Here is a 22,585-nt window from a genome sequence, read left to right as displayed (position 1 = left end):
AAAGGGGGAAACTGGGAAACACTGGGAGGGCAGAGGATCCAAAGGGAGCATGGCCAGGTTTCCCCTGCCCACTTGGGCCCCCAGAAAGCTGCTGAGATCCCGGGCCTGATCCTCTGCTCACCTAGGTCCCTCCAGCCACGTGGGTCCTGAGGGAGTGGGAGGGAAGGAAGGGGGAGCAAAAGTAAAGGCCAGACCTCCGGGACCGGCACCCCTGAGGGGTGGCTGGGGGAGGGGAAGAGTTCCTACACCCAGAGGGACCCACCCACAGTTAGGTGTACAGCGGCGACGGGGGAGACCCTGGGGGAGATGGTGGGGGAGGGGCATGAAGGAATGGAAGGGAACGGGGCCAGCTCTTTCCCTGTCCACTTAGGCACCGGGAAGCCTGTTGGGCTCCCGGGCCTAATCCTCTGCCCTCGGAGCCTCCCTCCTGCTGCACAGAGCCCAAGCCCTGCCCATACACCCCCACCCAGGGCCACACCTCTACACTCGGAGACCCCCTCCAACGCTCTGGGCCTAAACCCCACCCACACACCCTCACCCAGGGCCCTACCTTCAAACTCCGGAACTCCACACTCCACAGGCCCTCCTTTCCACGTGCTGCCTCTCCCTTTCCCAGCAGGTCCTAAGCAGAGGCCCCGCCCAATGCTTGAATGTCGCCCCGCCTAGGCCCCACCCCCAAGGCCCCACCCCAAAGGCCTTTTCTGGCTGCATGGGTCCTGAGCCTAGGCCCCGCCCCATGCTCAAACATCACCTCCCACCTGCCTAGGTCCCACCCCACCCTAAACCCCACCCCTACCTAAATTCCACCCTGCAAAAACAAACCCAAAACAATTAAGAAAGTGGTAATAGGAACATATATATTGACAATTACCTTAAATGTAAATGGATTAAATGCTCCAACCAAAAGACATAAACTGGCTAAATGGATACAAAAACAAGACCCGTGTATATACTGTCTACAAGAGAGCCACTTCAGACCTAGGGACACATACAGACTGAAAGTGAGGGAATGGAAAAAGATATTCCATGCAAATGGAAATCAAAAGAAAGCTGGAGTAGCAATTCTCATATCAGACAAAATAGACTTTAAAATAAAGACTATTACAAGAGACAAAGAAGGACGCTATGTAATGATCAAAGGATCAAGGGATCAAGCCAAGAAGAAGATATAACAATTGTAAATATTTATGCACCCAACGTAGGAGTACCTCAACACATAAGGCAGATGCTAACAGCCATAAAAGAGGAAACTGACAGTAACACAATAATAGTAGGGGACTTTAACACCCCATTTTCACCATCCAAAATGAAAATAAATAAGGAAACACAAGCTTTGAATGACACATTAAACAAGATGGACTTAATTGATATTTATAGGACATTCCATCCAAAAACAACAGAATACACTTTCTTCTCAAGTGCTCATGGAACATTCTCCAGGACAGACCACATCTTGGGTCACAAATCAAGCCTTCGTAAATTTAAGAAAATTGAAATCATATTAAGTATTTATTCTGACCACAACGCTATGAGACTAGTTATCAATTACAGGAAAAAAAACTGTAAAAAATACCAACACAAGAGGCTAAACAACATGCTACTAAATAACCAAGAGATCATTGAAGAAATCAAAGAGGAAATCAAAAAATACCCAGAAACAAATGGCAATGAAAACACGACAACCCGGGCTTCCCTGGTGGGGCAGTGGTTGAGAGTCCGCCTGCTGATGCAGGGGACACGGATTCGTGACCTGGTCCGGGAATATCCCACATACCGCGGAGCGGCTGGGCCAGTGAGCCATGGCCGCTGAGCCTGCGCGTCTGGAGCCTGCGCTACGCAACGGGAGAGGCCACAACAGTGAGAGGCCCGCGTACCGCAAAAAAAAAAAAGATAATTAAAAAAAAACACGACAACCCAAAACCTATGGGATGCAGCAAAAGCAGTTCTAACAGGGAAGTTTATAGCAATACAGTCCTACCTCAAGAAACAAGAAAAACCTCAAATAAACAACCTAACCTTACACCTAAAGCAATTAGAGAAAGAAAAAAAAAAAAACCCCAAAGTTAGCAGAAGGAAAGAAATCATAAAGATCAGAACTAAATGAAAAAGAAAGGAAAGAAATGATAGCAAAGATCAATAAAACTAAAAGCTGGTTCTTTGAGAAGATAAACAAAATTGATACACCATTAGCCAGAATCATCAAGAAAAAAGGGAGAAGACTCAAATCAATAGAATTAGAAATGAAAAAGGAGAAGTAACAACTGACACTGCAGAAATACAAAGGATCAGGAGAGATTTATAAGCAACTATATGCCAATAAAATGGACAACGTGGAAGAAATAGACCAATTCTTAGAAAACCACAACCTTCCGAGACTGAACCAGGAAGAAATAGAAAATATAAACAGACCGATCGCACGCACTGATATTGAAACTGTGATTAAAAATCTTTGAACAAACAAAAGCCCAGGACCAGATGGCTTCATAGGCGAATTCTATCAAACATTTAGAGAAGAGCTAACACCTATCCTTCTCAAACTCTTCAAAAATATAGCAGAGGAAGGAACACTCCCAACTCATTCTACGAGGCCACCATCACCCTGATACCAAAACCAGACAAAGATGTCACAAAGAAAGAAAACTACAGGCCAATATCTCTGATGAACACAGATGCAAAAATCCTCAACAAAGTACTAGCAAACAGAATCCAACAGCACATTAAAAGGATCATACACTGGATCATACACCATGATCAAGTGGGGTTTATCCCAGGAATGCAAGGATTCTTCAATATACGCAAATCAATCAATGTGATAAACCATATTAACAAACTGAAGGATAAAAACCATATGATAGGGCCTCCCTGGTGGCGCAGTGGTTGAGAGTCCGCCTGCCGATGCAGGGGATACGGGTTCGTGCCCCGGTCTGGGAGGATCCCATATGCCGCGGAGCGGCTGGGCCCGTGAGCCATGGCCGCTGGGCCTGCGCATCCGGAGCCTGTGCTCCGCAATGGGAGAGGCCACAACAGTGAGAGGCCCGCATACCGCAAAAAAACAAACAAACAAAAAAAAAAAACCATATGATAATCTCAATAGATGCAGAAAAAGCTTTTGACAAAATTCAACACCCATTTATGATAAAAAGTCTCCAGAAAGTAGGCATAGAGGTAACTTACCTCAGCATAATAAAGGCCATATATGACAAACCCACAGCCAACATCATTCTCAATGGTGAAAAACTGAAACCATTTCCTCTAAAATCTGGAAAAAGACAAGGTTACCCACTCTCACCACTATTTTTCAACATAGTTTTGGAAGTTTTAGCCACAGCAATCAGAGAAGAAAAAGAAATAAAAGGAATCCAAATCGGAAAAGAAGTAAAATTGTCACTGTTTGCAGATGACATGATACTGTACATAGAGAATCCTAAAGATGCTACCAGAAAACTACTAGAGCTAATCAATGAATTTGGTAAAGTAGCAGGATACAAAATGCACAGAAATCTCTTGCATTCCTATACATTAATGATGAAAAATCTGAAAGAGAAATTAAGGAAACACTCCCATTTACCACTGCAACAAAAAGAATTAAATACTTAGGAATAAACCTACCTAAGGAGACAAATGACCTCTATGCAGAAAACTATAAGACACTGATGAAAGAAGTTAAAGATGATACAAACAGATGGAGAGATATACCATGTTCTTGGATTGGAAGAATCAACATTGTGAAAATGACTATACTACCCAAAGCAATCTACAGATTCAATGCAATCCCTATCAAACTACCAATGGCATTTTTCACAGAGGTAGAACAAAAAATTTCACAATTTGTATGGAAACACAAAAGACCCCGAATAGCCAAAGCAATCTTGAGAAAGAAAAACGGAACTGGAGGAATCAGGCTCCCTGACTTCAACCTATACTACAAAGCTACAGTAATCAAGACAGTATGGTACTGGCACAAAAACAGAAATATAGATCAGTGGAAGAGGACAGAAAGCCCAGAGATAAACCCAGGCACATATGGTCACCTTATCTTTGATAAAGGAGGCAAGAATATACAATGGAGGAAAGACAGCCTCTTCAATAAGTGGTGCTGGGAAAACTGGATCACTACATGTAAAAGAATGAAATTAGAGCACTCCCTAACACCATACACAAAAATAAACTCAAAATGGATTAAAGACCTAAATGTAAGGCCAGACATTATAAAATTCTTAGGGCAAAACATAGGAGGAACACTCTATGACATAAATCACCGCAAGATTCTTTTTGACCCACCTCCTAGAGAAATGGAAATAAAAACAAAAATAAACAAATGGGACCTAATGAAACTTAATAGTTTTTGCACAGCAAAGGAAACCATAAACAAGATGAAAAGACAGCCCTCAGAATGGGAGAAAATATTTGCAAATGAAGCAACTGACAGAGGATTAATCTCCAAAATATACAAGCAGCTCATGCAGCTCAATATCAAAAAAACAAACAACCCAATCCAAAAATGGGCAGAAGACCTAAACAGACATTTCTCCAAAGAAGACATACAGATTGCCAACAAACACATGAAAGGATGCTCAGCATCACTAATCATTAGAGAAATGCAAATCAAAACCACAATGAGGTATCACCTCACACGGGTCAGAATGGCCATCATCAAAACTACAAACAGTAAATTCTGGAGAGGGTGTGGAGAAAAGGGAACCCTGTTGCACTGCTGATGGGAATGTAAATTGATACAGCCACTATGGAGAACACTATGGAGGTTCCTTAAAAAACTAAAAACAGAACTACCATATGACCTAGCAATCCTACTACTGGGCATATACCCTGAGAAAACCATAGTTCAAAAAGAGTCATGTACAACAACGTTCATTGCAGCACTATTTACAATAGCCGGAACATGGAAGCAAGCTAAGTGTCCATATACAGATGAATGGATAAAGAAGATGTGACACATATATACAGTGGAATATTACTCAGCCATAAAAAGGAACGAAATTGAGTTATTTGTAGTGAGGTAGATGGACCTAGAGTCTGTCATACAGAGTGAAGTAAGTCAGAAAGAGAAAAACAAATACTGTATGGTAACACAGATATATGGAATCTAAAAAAAAAAAAGTAAGTCAGAAAGAGAAAGACAAATACCGTATGCTAACCCATATATATGGAATTTAAGAAAAAAAATGTCATGAAGAACCTAGGGGTAAAACAGGAATAAAGACACAGACCTACTTGAGAAAGGACTTGAGGATATGGGGAGGGGGAAGGGTAAGCTGTGACAAAGCGAGAGAGAGGCATGGACATGTATACACTACCAAACGTAAGGTAGATAGATAGTGGGAAGCAGCCGCATAGCACAGGGAGATCAGCTCGGTGCTTTGTGACCGCCTGGAGGGGTGGGATAGGGAGGGTGGGAGGGAGGGAGACGCAAGAGGGAAGGGATATGGGAACATATGTATATGTATAACTGATTCACTTTGTTATAAAGCAGAAACTAAAAAAAAAAAAAAAAAAAAAGAAAAGTTCTGATGAACCTAGTGGCAGGACAGGAATAAAGACACAGACGTAGAGAATGGACCTGAGGACACGGGGAGGGGGAAGGGTAAGCTGGGACGAAGTGAAAGAATAACACTGACATATATACATTACTACATGTAAAATAGATAGCTAGTGGGAAACAGCTGCATAGCACAGGGAGATCAACTCAGTGCTTTGTGACCACCTAGAGGGGTGGGATAAGGAGGGTGGGAGGAAGACGCGAGAGGGAGGGGATATGGGGATATACCTATGCATTTGGCTGATTCACTTTGTTGTACAGCAGAAACTAACACAACGTTGTAAAGCAATTATACTGCAATAAGGATGTTTAAAAAAAAAAAGAATAGATGATGGCAGGCCCCATTTTTCCTAAACTAACTGATCAGGTGAACAGAAGTGCTTCTGTGTTCCTATTCCACTGTTTGGGCTTGCATGAGGTCTGAACTTAATAGGGTTGGCAGGAGGAACCACTGGAAATTCTTAACCAACAGAGTAACAGGACAAGACTTCAAAAAAATGGCATGAGCAGTAAAGAGAAAGACAGAGTAGGAGAGATGGGGAGGCTGTTAACAGGGACATAGGCCAGAGGAGATGCATGTGCAGACCTAGAAGAACCCGTAGCCATGACCCTCCACTGTCTGATCTCACTAACTCTCCCTCATGCATTTGAACTCTGCTCTTTCTGTTTACCTAGTGGTTCCACTTACGCCTTGCCCCTTCTTTCTCTGTGCCCCTGCCTAGAATGTCCTTGCCCATCCCATCTGTCCATCCATATTCTACACATTTTTCAAGACCAGCTCACATCGCCTTCCCTACCAAGCCTTCTCTGATTGTTTATTCCAATCCACAATAATCTGTCCTCTTTGTGAATTCTCAGTTTTTCGTTAAAGGCAGGTCTACTTTTCTGACACTGATATGTCCTTAAAAATACCTATAGTTTACTTTTCATCTTGATAATCCACTCATAAGTCCCTTTCCCAGCAGGTCTCAGGAAAATGATCAACTCCAGTATAATTTTCATCGATTCTAGATTCAAGAGGCCATCTTGTGGCAAGAAGGGGAAATGCATGCTTTGTAAATAGGAAACTCTTGAGGCACCTGCAGGAGAAGGGAAAGCTATCTGACTTTTGTCTTTTTGTTTTTACAGTTCTCCTTTCTGATACAGTTTCTGAAATACAGAATACATTACAATAAAAATCAAGAATTACCTGTGTAGGGACTTCCCTGGTGGTGCAGTGGTTAAGAATCCACCTGCCAATGCAGGGGACACGGGCTCGGTCCCTGGGCCAGGAAGATCCCACATGCTGCAGAGCAACTAAGCCCGTGCGCCACAACTACTGAGCCTGTGCTGTAGAGCCCATGAGCCACAACTACTGAGCCCGCGTGCCTAGAGCCTGTGCTCCACAACAAGAGAAGCCACCGCAATGAGAAGGCCACGCACTGCAATGAAGAGTAGCCCCCGCTCAACGCAACTAGAGAAAGCCCGCACGTGACAACGAAGAACCAATGCAGCCAAAAAAAAAAAAAAAAAAAGAATTACCTGTGTAAACGACTGAGTCGCTTTCTAATTATTCTACCCATCTACCTGCTAGTAAGTTCTTTAATGGCTGTTCAAATAACATTTACCAAGCACCTATTAATACAATGCTTACAGTGTTGGGGTCTTATAAGATGAGTTCAGGTTTTAAAAGGGTCAATTAATCTATGAAGGCAGCATTTCTCAGAGTGTTCCATGGAAAACTAGTCCCTAAAGTTGGCCTGAGGAAGAAAAGGGTTCCTTGGCCAAACTGGTTTGCAAAGCCCTGAATACTGTGACTTTAGCACAGATATTCCCATTGCACATTAATAAGTCAGAGGATCTGAGAAGTCCTGAAATAAGAGAACCTGTTTAACCCGGTTTAACCCAATGTGTGCCAAACTTACTTGACCATAAGCTCTTTTAAAGTTACATCAGTTGGGCTTCCCTGGTGGTGCAGTGGTTAAGAATCTGCCTGCCAATGCAGCGACACAGGTTTGAGCCCTGGTCCGGGAAGATCCCACATGCTGTGGAGCAACTAAGCCTGTGCACCACAACTACTGAACCTGCACTCTAGAGCCTGTGAGACACAACTACTGAGCCCTGTGCCACAACTACTGAAGCCCGCACGCCTAGAGCCCGTGCTCTGCAACAAGAGAAGCCACTGCAGTGAGAAGCCCACGCACCGCAACGAAGAGTAGCCTCCACTCGCTGCAACTAGAGAAAGTCCGCGCGCAGCAACAAAGACCCAACACAGCAAAAAATAAATAAAATAAATAAATTTATAAAAAAATAAAATAAAGTTACATCAATTAACATTCTGCAGAACGATTGTTTCAGGGTTCCATGCACTTAGAAAACATTGCCTTGAGGTAATTTAGCTCAGGGTTTTTTGAATGGAGCTGAGATTTTATCAAAAGATAATGTAAAATGTGCCAAACCCACATTCCCACTGCTTCAAGTCCTTTGCTGAACCAGGTTGGGTATTAAAAGAATAAAATCCAACTCCTACCTCCTGCATAGTAAAAATAGCAAGGACTCATATACGCTTACTTTGTGCCAGGCACTATTCTAAGCATCTCACATATTTAATCCTCATAATAATAACATCTGCCTGACACTTAAATACTATCTTCCATTACTCCATTTTACAAGCAAGGTAACTGAGGAACAAAGAGAATAAGTAACTTGCCCGAGGTCGCTGGTTAGCAAAGAGTAGAGTGGGCATTTGAACCAAGGCAGGCTGGCTCCTGAGTCTGTGTTCTTACCCAGGAAGCACCCCCTACCACGCCAACCCGCCAGCCCTGTCTTAGAGCAAAACACTCAGCTCCATGCTGCCCTTGGAATTGCTTTCCATGGATGGATGGTGAACAGTGTGGAGCAACTTCAGGAACACTCTCATATTCCAGATGGGGAAAAAAAGACACAGACAGGACCAAAGTCAGCCTTTCTCTGCTTGGGCTCTCGCTTCCACCCCCTTGCTGTGTGTGGATTTAGCAGTTGAGCATCACCTGATTGGCCTGCCTGCCAACCATGGGGGGTGGGGAGGGACTCATTTCTCTGGTCTGAGACTGGTGGTGATGTGGAAAGAATGAGCCATTTTCTCAATAAAATTTAAATCCCCAACACCAAAAAGAGAACTGTCTGATAAAACTGTTTCAAAGTAAGTGGACTGAGAAACGTTTTTGTGTTAAAGACGATACAATTCATCATATTTACCCTGAGAAAAGGGCCATTTCCAAAATTGTGATGTTAAGGTATTATGAAAAAGGCCACATTTTGTAATTGAAGATCTTACATGGTCAGTCCAGGGGAGAAAATAAATCAAATTACTCAATAACAAAGTTTGTTCAGAAGTGCAGTGTTGTAATTGGTCACCAAAATGCAGTGCCTCTGAAATTTTGGCGAAAAAATTCAAATCCTTCAATGACTTAGATAATAAAAGAATGCTTAAATACAGTTGCAGTGATTTCATTTTCTGACTTTAAAAAGCCATCATTTTTTTTTAAACTCATAAAATATGCCCCACATACATTTTGATTTTCCTGAGGTGACCCTCAAACAAAACTAAATCTTCCACACTGGAGCAGAGGAATGGGACCCTGAAGACTCTTGGGGTGAGACCTAGCACCAGGAGACTTCTGGCAAGTTCCTAGACTCCTCTGAGCCTCGATTTCTTCAAATGGGGACCCTAATACTACTTCCCTTAAACTTTAACAGAAAAATTCCTCAAGGTCCGTAGAACGGTCATTCCCCTCAAGAAGGCACTAGATTCATTTAAAACAGCTGTTGCGGGGCTTCCCTGGTGACGCAGTGGTTCAGAGTCCGCCTGCCGATACAGGGGACACGGGTTCGTGCCCCGGTCCGGGAAGATCCCACACGCCGTGGAGTGGCTGGGCCCGTGAGCCATGGCCGCTGAGCCTGCGCGTCCAGAGCCTGTGCTCCGCAACGGGAGAGGCCACAACAGTGAGAGGCCCGCGTACCGCAAAAACAAACAAAAAACAAAACAAAACAAAGCAAAAAACAGCTGTTGCTGGCACAGCTCAAGAAACAAGGACCAACTCTCACTCTCGCCCCAGCTGCCTCCCACCCTCCCGCCCTCATCAGCTTTCCTTCCTACCTCAGCACTAGGGTTACTAGATTCTCAAATGTGGCTTTTAGTTATGGTAGCTGTCCTAGTTCACTGATAGCTACTATGTTTATCAGAGGAAAAGATGCTCTTTCAACCTTTTGGGAAAATACAGCAGCTGGTTGGTTTCTCCTGCTCTAAGGCAGGGTTTCTCCATCTTGGCGTGATTGACATTTGGGGCTGTCCTGCGCTTGCTTATGAAGGATGTTTAGAAGCATCCTGGTCTCCTCCAACTAGATGCCAGTGTGCCACCCGAGAGGTCTCCAGACGTTGCCACATGTCCTCTGAGGGGTTCTCCAGGTTGAGAACCACTGCTCTGACTTGAAAGTTTTGAGCCCGAACCCTGAAACCTGAATATTTTCTTCCTGACTGAAAACTGAAACGAAAGGAAACTTTAAAGAGTAGCCTTCGGATACTTGGTGGTCTCTCTCCCTCTCGCAACTCCCAGCATATCAGCGGCCTTCATGTAAGTGCTCGCACATGAGGTAGGTGGCCAAACTCAAATGATTCCAAATTTCCTCCCCCTGCCAGCTATAGAATGGGCATCGCACAGGCAAGAGATCTGAGCACAGGTCGTCCAGGGAAATGCAATACTTTTATTCTGAGAGAAGGAAAACTGGGGAGAAAGAATGTTATCTTTATGTACATTAGCCAGCAAGCAGTGGGACCCCGAAACCTTCTTTGAATGGCCTACACTATCTTCAAACCTGAATGGGAAAGAGAAAGTATCCCATGAACTGGGTAGCTTTGTTAATGAAGTTTTCAAATGCATAATGTGAAAAATATCTAGGTAAATGAGACAATAAAGTATGTGTCTTGGGGCTTCCCTGGTGGTGCAGTGGTTGAGAGTCCGCCTCCCGATGCAGGGGACACGGGTTCGTCCCCCGGTCCGGGAAGATCCCACATGCCGCAGAGCGGCTGGGCCCGTGAGCCATGGCCGCTGAGCCTGTGCGTCTGGAGCCTACGCTCCGCAACGGGAGAGGCCACAACCGTGAGAAGCCCGCGTACCGCAAAAAAATAAAAAATAAAAAGTATGTGTCTAGGTTGCTGTGGGTGGGCAGGGATAGGTAGGGCACAAGAGGTTTTAGGGCAGGGAAGCTATTCTGTACGATACTACAATGGTGGATATGTGACTTTATGCCTTTGTCAAAACTCGTAGAACTGCACAACACAAGAGCGAACCCTGATGTAAACTATGGACTTTAGCTAATAATAATATATCGATATTGACTCATCAATTACAACAAACGTACCACACCAGTGTAAGATGTTAGTAACAGGGGAGACGGGGCAGGGCGGGGTATTGCTGGTGTACGGGAGCTGTCTGCACTTTCTGTTTGATTTTTCTGGAAATAGAAAACTGCTCTAAAAAATAAAGTTATTAACTGTTTTTAAAAGTGAGTATCTGGAAAAGCAGAGGTCAGAGAGAGAGAGGAATCATCTCTGTAGATATGTGTAATGTAACATACCCTTCTCGGGTGAGGTAATGCAAAATCAAGATGAGAAGAGTTTTCCGTCGTGCTTCTGTCCTCATCTCGCACTGTGAACAAAAAAGAAAATGTAGGTGAGACGACGATGAAATATAACACTCCTTTTATAGCAAAAAACCCTTGACGGTAAATGTAACCTGTCAAAAGCAAGAAGCGTAACTTAAAGGCTGGAAGGCAGTTTGACGTCTCTAAGGATATATAAAGTTGTTTTCCATGGTTATTTTCTTCTCAGAGCTGCCTTCTCGATTGTAAACTGAAGGTACAGTGATTTCGATTGGGATTGCACTTGACTAGTTAACTTCTTACTGCCAAGCTAATTGGCATTTTGTTGCTCATCACCGCAAAGAAACAAATATACGCACGTTTATTTGGACCAGGTGAAGGAAAGTGATGATAAACTCATGAGCCAGAAATCAAGCTGTACCATCACAGGTACTGACCTGCTACTGCATCTTAAATTCACTCGGAGTCCCACCCAGACCCTGCACAAACGTGGAGATGAGTTCCAATAATCCATTCAGGGGGACCCCGCAGCTGAGCACTTAGAATATCCACTGAGTAGCAGAGGCCATAAAGGGGACATTCCTGCATAACAGTGTCCTTATTCAAACTGGATGAATTTGTACTTTTACTCACAGTATTAATGTGCTACATTATGTTATCTGGTATCTCAAATTCCCCTGAAATGTATTCAGAAAATATTTACTTTCACTAACACTTCCCTTATTTGAAAATAACTTACATTTATCTAAGGAGAACACAGGTAAGAACTGGATGAAAGCAAAAAAGGCCCTAGAGTGGGCCAAATTATGTCATAAAACCTAGACACAAACACACTGATGACAAAAATTTTTCAGGCATCCATCCAAGCTTTCTAAAAATTAATGTAATAAAATTAAAAATGCATAGTTACTTAAAAATCAAATAGTACTATATTTTCTTTCATTTCAAGTTGCTTTTTCATTGTGATAAAATATACATAACATAAAATTGACCATTTTAACCATTTTTAAGTGTACAGTTTAGTGGCATTAAGTATATTCAAATTGCACAACTATCACTACCATCCATCTTCAGGACTTTTTATCTTCCCCCACTAAAACTCTATATTCTCCTTTTTTTTTTTTTTTTTTCCGGTACGCGGGCCTCTCACTGTTGTGGCCTCTCCCGTTGCGGAGCACAGGCTCTGGACGCGCAGGCTCAGCAGCCATGGCTAAGGGCCCAGCCGCTCTGCGGCATGTGGGATCTTCCCGGACCGGGGCACAAACCCGTGTCCCCTGCATCGGCAGGCGGACTCTCAACCACTGCGCCACCAGGGAAGCCCTAAAACTCTATATTCTTTAGACAATAACTCCATCCCCCTAACCCCTGCCATCACCATTCTACTTCCTGTCTCAGTGAATTTGCCTATTCCAAGTTCCTCGTATAGGGGGAACTCATTTGTCCTTTTGTGACTGGCTTATTTCACTTATCATAATGTCATCAAGGTTCATCCATGCTGTAGTGTGTGCGTGGCCCTGTAATACAGTACTATACATTTTTAAGGAAAAACAATAGTCTCTGTCCCACTCCACTACCCCCTCCCCCCACTCCCGAGAGGCAACAACCTTAATTACTTTAGCTGTTTCTTCTGATATTTGCCTCCATGTTTTTAAACATATCACTGTTTCATAATATATGAATATTAGACATTAAACTACTCATTTCTTGTTAAGGTAGATGACCAGTAAGCTGCCTTACAGACTTCTCACCCTCTCCTCCCCTTACAGTTATAGCAGTATGCAGTGATTACATTAATTATGACTGTGTAAATAATGTTGCTGAGTCAAAAAGTACTGTGGTTACTTTACCATTTCTGGACAACATTATTTTCCTTGGAATGAAGAATTGCCTCATTTTAAAAGTTTGGTTACTTTTCTATATACCTATTGCTAATTTTCAAATCCCAACATACCTCTAAAGGCCCCTCACATCACTTTCCACACATCAAATACATCAGACAATGTGTCAGTTACACTCCCCCCGGCCATGGCTTCCCTGAAGCCTCCACCCTCCCTCTCCACTCTAGGTTGCTGACCGTTAGGCCTGCTATGGGTGTTCATCCAGGGATTTCCCTTTGAAACTTTCCTGCGTTGGATCCCCTAGAAATGGAGTCTTCTCCTTTACTGGTCACTGGTTTGGTGTAGTAAAGCACACATCCTCTAAAGTAAAGGTACACGGAGATAAATGTGGTTGAGAATTTGCATGCCTGAAAGTGTTTTTATTCTATTTAAAAATTTGATAGTTTGGGGCCTCCCTGGTGGCGCAGTGGTTGAGAGTCCGCCTGCCGATGCAGGGGATACGGGTTCGTGCCCCGGTCTGGGAGGATCCCACATGCCGCGGAGCGGCTGGGCCCGTGAGCCATGGCCTCTGGGCATGCGCGTCCGGAGCCTGTGCTCCGCAACGGGAGAGGCCACAACAGTGAGAGGCCCGCATACCGCAAAAAGAAAAAAAAAAAAAAAAAAAAAAATTTGATAGTTTGAAAGGGCAAAACATTCTTATTCCTTTGCAGGTAAAGGATCTTTTATTCCCAGGAAGCTTTTAGAATCTTATTTTTAATTCTGGTGTTCTGAAATTATACAACTTCATTGGTGCCAGCCTTTTTCCATTCACTGTGCTGGCCGTTGTCAAGCTGGACATTCTCATGCTTCCGTTCTAAAAGAAAATGCCTTTTATTATTTCTGTGATAAATTATTCCCCTATGTTTTCTCCAGTTTATTTTTAAGAACCTCTATTAATTGAACGGGATATAACCTGGATTGATCTTTTAAGGTTTTTTCTCCTATAGTGTCCCTTTTCTTTGTCTCTTTTTCCTATTTTCTGGGCAACCTCCTTGGCCTTGTCTTTGAACCACTCTACAGAATTTATTTAGACAATAATATTTTTAACTTCCAAGAGCTTGTTCTTATTCTCTGATTGCTCCTTTTTCACAACATCTTGTTCTTTTTTTTTTAAGACATATAGCAGTTTCCCAATATTTATTTATTTGTTTGTTTGTTTGTTTTTGCCACACCATGCGTCACGTGGGATCTTGGTTCCCCGACCAGGGATAGAACCTGCGCCCCCTGCATTGGAAGTGCAGAGTCTTAACCACTGGACTGCCAGGGAAGCCCCTTGTTCTTGTTTTTTGAATGCACTATTCTCTTATGATTCAATGTCAGTTATGTTCAATATTTGCTGTTTATGTAGGCAGGTAAAACACTATTTTATAAAGATATCCATCCAAAATGATTCAAATAAAGTTTTGTTGCTTAAGGTAATAAGTTTTTATTCAGACTGCCAGAAAATAAATGAAGCAACCTGTGTTTCAAAGAGCCTGTGAAGGAAGTAAAGTAAGTACCACTTTTTCAACGTAAAGGTATTCTGTTTTCTGCCACTCAAAAGGTAGTTATTGCTTTTTTAAAAAATTAATTTGCATTTTATTTATCACAGTTTTATACACATTTTGTTGTTGTTTTTGTTAGTTTAATGTTTTGCTTTGAATTCAGGCTAAAATAAATGAAATCAAGATCTCAGAAGTCTAAGAGAAAAGGAGATTAAAGGAAAATTATAATCCTTGAAGTAATAAAATATATAACATAAAAAACAGTGACTTAGACTGGGATAAAATATTTACAAATGACACATCCGATAAAGAACTATTTTAAAAAATATACAAAGAGCTCTTAAAACTCCACAATAAGAAAATAAACAACCCAATTAAAAATGGGCAAAAGAGATGAACAGACACCTCACAAAAGGAGATATATGGATGGTAAATAAATATATAAAAAGATGCTCAACATCATATGTCACCAGGGAATGACAAATTAAAACAACAAGATAGCACTGCACACCTCTTAGAATGGTGAAAATCCAAAACCCTAACACCACCACCACATGCCAATGAGGATGCAGAGCAATGGGTCTCATTTATTGCTGGTGGGAATGCAAAAGAGTACAGCCACTTTGGAAGACAGTTTGGTGGTTTCTTACAAAATGAAGCATACCCTTACCATATGATCCAGCAGTCACGCTCCTTGGTATTTACTCCAGAGTTGAAAACTTACGTTTACACACAAACTTGCACACTGAAGCTGCTGATGCAGCTTTATTCATAATTGCCGAAAGCAACCAAAATGCCCTTCAGTAGATGAATGGATAAAGAAAGTGTGGTACAACCACACAATGGAATATTAATCCGTTGGAAAAAAAAATAATAATAAACTACCAAGCCATGAAAAGACATGTAGGAAACTTAGATGCATATTACTTAGTAAAAAAAGCCAATCTAAAAAGGTTACAATGCAAGAAATTTTCACATATTGAGGTATGGGGAAGTCATTCTGGCGTATACGTGATTTGGCTTGAATAGAATAGCCTGTTCTGTAGCCTATCAGACAAATTGTACGTCTGCTTTAACCATTAAGGAAAAGATGCGTTTAAAAATCAAAACGGAGTAACTGGGCTTCCCTGGTGGCACAGTGGTTGAGGGTCTGCCTGCCAGTGCAGGGGACACGGGTTCGTGCCCCGATCCGGGAGGATCCCACATGCCGCGGAGCGGCTGGGCCCGTGAGCCATGGCCGCTGAGCCTGCACGTCCGGAGCCTGTGCTCCGCAACGGGAGAGGCCACAACAGTGAGAGGCCCGCGTACCGAAAAAAAAAAAAAAAATCATATCAGAGTAAGAGCTTAGGTATGATCCAACTATTCCATAATATCTTCACTTCAATTATCTGCTTCCGCAGTTTTTTTAGTCTGTGGGCATACTTTTGCAGTGTCTTACAGGGTTGCTCTCTAAGGCTTCTCAAGGTAACTCTTCTCTTTCCCAGAAAACAGAAATATAGTTAATTAAGTATTTCTTCATGGCGCCCCCAAGTACCTGGCATGGTGCCAAGTGCTAAGCAGAGACTGATATTTCTTGATAGGTCCACTAGAAAACTGTTTTTGTCAAACTACAGGTCATGAAATCAATGGGCTACAAGCAGCATAGTTCAACACAACAGAATTATCACAGAATGCATAACAGGTAAGAAGGCTTAGTATTGCTTCGTGAAACTTTTGTTGCGTTTGCATGTGTGTGTCCACTGGATCCCAGTCTAAAACGTCTCACAGTTGGTCACAGTAAAAAAAAAACTCGAAAGCCACTATACAAAATGACATCCTATTAAGATGTCCAACACTGGCAGTTTTCCCTCATCTTTCTGAAGATGCTGACACAACAACTCTTGGTGAAGACTGAAACCTTTCTCATCTACCAAAATTAGCCTTGGTAGTCAACGGCTCTATTTTTCTAAGTTGATTTGCCTCGCCTGTAGTGCCATCTAGTGTATGAGGAAGGGAAGTACTTCACGAAATTTAGGTAGTTCCAAATTACTACTTACATAACAAAAAAGATGACAATCATCACAAAATTTAGTCCAAATCAAGTTTTCAAAATAAAAATAAAACTGCATATTAAACAAGCAGTAATAAGATTGATGGGATATGTTTCTAAATGTCCACATTCTCAAACTCATGCTTGGGGGTTAGACTCAGAACCGAGGTCTCTGGTCCCGGCCTTCCCTCCATCAACTCCTCCCCTGCATTAACCCCTCCTCATCAGTGTCCACTCCTGCCCCTGCACATTCACATCTGACCAGAGAGAAGCTGCTGTTCTAATCTGCCAAAAATTGTGCCAAATTTGCCAGAATCAAACAACCGTGGTTGCCAGTCTTAGCTGAGCTCACATAGCAACAAATGGTGTCTCTTACAATTCCTCAAACATAATCTCACAATTTTAGTGACCATTTCAAAGCAACTACTGGCTAGACCTCAGTTAGTCACCCTGCTGCACCAGGAGTAGTGCGTCTTGTAGGAGATTATGCCTTTAATTCCTGAAAAACACAGTCCTGCTGTATGCAAAGCCCATCCATCTCATTTGTACGCAAAGGTCTTTGAGAACAAAAGGATTTGAATTAAAGAGCCATGAAAGCCATGAATATCCCCAGAGGGACTGCACTGGACACTGACCAGGTCGATTTCCACCTGGTGTTTTGCAAACTGTGGGGTGCCCTGCCAGCATCAGGTCAGTGTTTGGTGGGTACCTAACAGCTGTTAGTTGCTTTGTTCATATAGTTCAGAGACCCTCCATCCTTCACTCTGAAAGCACATGCTTCTTCCTAATCTAAACACGCACTAATGCAAATGGTCCCTTATGACTAAGATGCTGAGAAAAAACAGCCGGGAGTGTTTTGCTTGTGCTCCTCAGTACGACACACACTGCACTGGCTTTGGCTGACAGCCCTGAATTTCCTAAAGGTGATCACCTGGGTAGAGCCCAGATCAGATTTATACAACTATCACCATGAAAATTTAAAAACATATTTCATTACCCCAAAAAGAAACTCTGCACCCCTTAACCATCACCCCGTCCTTAAAAGCCATAGAATTGCACACTTTAAATGGGTGAGTTGGACTTCCCTGGTGGTCCAGTGGTTAAGAAGTCGCCTTCCAATGCAGGGGACGCGGGTTCCATCCGTGGTCAGGGAACTAAGATCCCACGTGCCACAGGGCAACTGAGCCCCTAGTGTGCCTCAGATAGAGAGCCCGCACACCACAACTACAGAGAAGCCCACACGCCACGACGAAGATCCTGCATGCCACAACGAAGACCCGACACAGCCAAAAAAAAATCAAAAAAAGAATCATCTTAGAAAAATAAAAGATAAAAAAATAAATGGGTGAGTTGCATGGCATATGAATTATATCTCAATAAAGCTGTTTTAAAATGCATAAAAACAGGGAGAGTTAGGGAGAAAAAGGCTAAAACGAATGTAAATAATTTGAGCAATGTTTTGAGTAATATAAAATAAATGATATGACTGGAAATAGAAATGATTTCATGCAATATTTTGAAGTTATTCAAAATGGAAATGGGGGTGCTGCTTATCACCCACACTGCTGTGAGGGCCTCTTCACCACCCTGATGGCAGAGCCTGGTCATGTCTTGGGATGCGGCAATGATGCTTCTTTACTTGCTCTGATGACTTGGCTGTAACAAGCTTGGTGAGTCAATGTGGCTACAGGGTAGACTCCCCAGACAGAAAAGAAAACACAAAATCATCTAGGCAGATATGTCCTTTATATGTTTTCTTTCTGGTTTTATCACAACTTGCAGTACACAAAAAAGTTGAAGAAACCACCTTAAGTAGTGTTAATATTTCCTCAGTTCATTTGGAAAAAAATAAACTTCTTTCAAAAAGAATCTCAAAAATTTTTAAGGCAGAAATTTAAAATTTTTTATCCAGATAATATTCAGAGTTGGCAAGGTGTGAAAGAATATGTACTCAGATACAATTGGTGGAAATATAAACTAGTACAACACTTTTATAGAGCAAAAGGAAACATGCACATGCCCACTGACCCCGCAATTCCATAACTCACCATTTATGCCAGATCAATTATACTATATTATAGAAATACTTCACATCTGCAAAATAATAAATCTTCAAGGATGTCTAATACAGCATTATGTGTATTCCCCTCCAAAATGAGAAATACTCTAAAATGTCCATTAGTGGTTAACTAAATCATGATACAGGCTTACTATGTATCACTATGCCCCAATAAAAAGAACGAAGTAGATCTATATATACTGACGAGGAAAGATTTTGAAGACATTGTGTTTTCTCTCCACCCACTTACCGTCCACTCCCAAATAGAAAGAAAGTGTGAATTAAAGGTAATGTTTAACTCTTTGACATAAATCACAGCAAGATCCTTTTTGACCCACCTCCTAGAGTAATGGAAATAAAATAAAAAATAAACAAATAGGACCTAATGAAACTTAAAAGCTTTTGCACAGCAAAGGAAACCATAAACAAGATGAAAAGACAACCCTCATAATGGGAGATAATATTTGCAAATGAAGCAACTGACAAAGGATTAATCTCCAAAATATACAAGCAGCTCATGCAGCTCAATATCAGAAAAACAAACAACTCAATCCAAAAATGAGTGGAAGACATTTCTCCAAAGAAGACATACAGATTGCCAACAGACACATGAAAAGATGCTCAACATCACTAATCATTAGAGAAATGCAAATCAAAACCACAATGAGGTATCACCTCACATGGGTCAGAATGGCCATCATCAAAAAATCTACAAACAGGGCTTCCCTGGTGGCGCAGTGGTTGAGAGTCCACCTGCCGATGCAGGGGACACAGGTTCGTGCCCCGGTCCGGGAAGATCCCACATGCCGCAGAGCGGTTGGGCCCGTGAGCCATGGCCGCTGAGCCTGCGCGTCCGGAGCCTGTGCTCCACAACGGGAGAGGCCACAGCAGTGAGAGGCCTGCGTACTGCAAAAAAAAAAAAAAAAAAAACTACAAACAATAAATGCTGGAGAGGGTGTGGAGAAAAGGGAACCCTCCTGCTTTGTTGGTGGGAATGTAAATTGATATAGCCACTATGGAGAACAGTATGGAGGTTTCTTAAAAAACTAAAAATAAGACCCAGCAATCTCACTACTGGGCATAATACCTTGAGAAAACCATAATTCAAAAAGAGTCATGCACCACAATGTTCATTGCAGCACTATTTACAATAGCCAGGACATGGAAGCAACCTAAATGTCCATCGACAGATGAATAGATAAAGAAGATGTGGCACATATATACAATGGAATATTACTCAGCCATAAAAAGGAACGAAATTGAGTTATTTGTAATGAGGTGGATGGACCTAAAGTCTGTCATACAGAGTGAAGTCAGAAAGAAAAAAACAAATACTGTATGCTAACGCACATACATGGAATCTAAAAAAAAGGTACTGATGAACCTATTGGCAGGGCAGGAATAAAGACACAGACGTAGAGAACAGACTTGAGGACACAGGGGTGAAGGGGAAGCTGGGACGAAGTGAGAGAGTAACACTGACGTATATAGACTACCAAATGTAAAATGGATGGCTAGTGGGAAGCTGCTGCATAGCACAGGGAGATCAGCTCTATGCTTTGTGACCACCTAGAGGGGTGGGATAAGGAGGAGGCGAGGGAGGCTCAAGAGGGAGGGGCTATGGGGATATATGTATACATATAGCTGATTCACTTTGTTGTACACAACAGAAACTAACACAACATTGTAAAGCAATTATACTCCAATAAACTTATAAAAAAAAGGTAATGTTTAAATTTGACAAAGAAAAACTTTGATTAGTACAAAAAATTTAAAAAGAAACGTTTCTCTCTTCACCCTATCCACCATTGTTAACTTGTCATGTAATCATTCTGAAAGGGGTTTATGAATATATCAACATATATATAAACAAATTCTTTTAAATTTGCAAAAAAGTTTATCATTTTGTATATACTGTTGGGCATCTTGCTTTTTCCCCCACTTAATAATATGTCTTGAACATCTTTCTATGTGAGCAGATGCAAATCCACCTAATTCTAAGACATATGTAAGGTGAAAAATCACAGAAATACATACCCACACTCTTTCACTCATAGAAAAAGAAAGGAATAAAAATCTAGATGTGTAGTTACCTCTGGGTAGAGGAAAGGGATGGGGGCACAGCAGCTCAATTTTTTATCCATAGACTTCTGAATTGTTTAACTTCAATACTTTGGCAAGTAAAGAACAAAGAAACACGTCGGCTTGGGTTCAACTGTTCACAGATCAAAACACTTCCAGGCTAAGGAATTCCATCATCACCTTGGCAGATGAGCCACTCTGACATCTGGGTTCCCTCCCCTCCCCTCCATCAGTAGATATGGAGGTGGGGTGAGAAATGTCCTGACACTGATGCTGGCCTTGGGTGTTCCATTCACTAGGAGGGAAAGATCCAGACAAAGTCACCCAAAGGCAGCTCCTCCTCCACACTACACTTCCTACTCCTATGTCCCCCTGAGTTTACCTCCCTCCCTCCATGTGCGTATACACTGAGGGAGAGAAACATAGGAGTCTTATTGTCCGCTATCCATAGGGAGAGCTTTGGCTTTCACAGCTGCCCTCACCAAACTTGAGCTGGAGGATTTGTCAGAATAATCTCCCTCAAATTCCTTTTAGAATCCCTGGAGAGTCGCTTAAACAGTGAACACCACTGACCTAGTGAACTCATGGTACGTCAGGATGAATAGGAAGGCAAAGCTCTAATTCTTGGGATGGACTTCCGGATTCTGAGCTGATCTGAGCAATGTTGATCATATTCTTGAAAGACTATAAACAATCTATCAGAGGGACTTGTGCAAAGTTTTTATTATATTCCTGGAAAACGACAGCTGTCCCAACTCCAATCAAGAGTATTTCTAGGGCTTTATGGCTGGAATCACAAAGTTTGGCAAACAGTCCTGATCTCTACAGCAGATGATGGGGACTGAAGGATACTCTTTGGTTCAGTGACTTAGAACTGTTTGATAATGAGGTTGCTTCAAAAATGGCTTTCTTACCTTATAGTTGGGGTGCCCAGGCCTTAAAATAATAATGCTACTTCTTCTTTAAGTTTGATGTAAATTCAGAATTTAAGGAGAGATAAGAAAACTCTATTCAAATACCTAGTGTTAAATATTTAAGGCGTGCGGTTACTTGAAACACAGAATATGGTCTTATAAATTTGTTAATTGAAAGTATAAAGTTTGCCAGATCTATAACACCTTTCTACTCATGCCATTCAAATTATCATAGAAAATTGTCTTCTGAATTAAAAGACTAAGAAATGGCCACCGCCAATGGTCAATTTAAACTGTAAAAGATGGTGTGCCCCTGAAATGGACACAATTAGATGCTCAATTAGTTTCTGTCTACCAAAGAAAGGAGGTCCAGAAATGAGCATCTAACTGGGGTGTCTCATTTGTCTCTGCTTCAATAATCTGGCTGTTTTCTACTTCTTCATTTCCTTTGTGGGCTACTGTGCAACAAAAGTGCCTCCATTATCAGATTCAAAATTGAATCCTACGATACTGTAGCCTGAGGAAAAGAAAGCATTGAATATCATTCCTAGCTTTAGACCCAGAAGATATTTAGGAAATGTTACTGTATATACACCACAAACAGCATTCGTGCTTTTAATTTCTTTTTTATGGGTGCAATGGAGATTAATTTGCATGAGCTCGTTTCAATTTCTGTAATAAGATCCAAATTTTGCATTAAGCTGTCCATCTCAAAAACAGTTAAAAAGGACACATTTCTTCTTTCAAATGTTTTCATTATAGTTCTATTTTACAGTCCTTGCATCTAATATTCACTTAAAAGCTTGAATATATATACCCATAGGTTCTAATTTGTTTCCTGATTACCTCCTGTTTCTACCAAGAAACTTCCCAAGTGCCAAATGCTGCACAACTTGACAAAGCACTAGAACTACCAGAAGGGGTATCTACACATCCAGGGAAGGTATGTATTGTATTTAATACA

General features: G+C 41.8%; 1 protein-coding gene across 6 annotated transcripts in view; it reads right to left on the bottom strand.

Annotated features, from left to right (window-relative positions):
• Positions 1-22,585, bottom strand: part of KATNAL2 (katanin catalytic subunit A1 like 2) — an 88,177-nt gene that overhangs the window by 41,615 nt on the left and 23,977 nt on the right. For all 6 annotated transcript variants that reach the window (XR_014017331.1, XM_081252550.1, XM_081252553.1 and 3 more), the window contains exon 2: positions 11,153-11,223. Coding sequence is in view for 5 of the 6 variants with exons in the window: in XM_081252550.1 (XP_081108676.1) it covers positions 11,153-11,223 (71 nt within the window). In the remaining variant the exon portion in view is untranslated. The remainder of the gene's footprint in view (positions 1-11,152; positions 11,224-22,585) is intronic.

The sequence above is a fragment of the Mesoplodon bidens genome, assembly GCF_964165515.1.
Source record: "Mesoplodon bidens genome assembly, chromosome: 13".
In the NCBI taxonomy this organism is placed as follows: domain Eukaryota; kingdom Metazoa; phylum Chordata; class Mammalia; order Artiodactyla; family Ziphiidae; genus Mesoplodon; species Mesoplodon bidens.
This window is presented reverse-complemented; position numbering and strand designations above follow the sequence as displayed.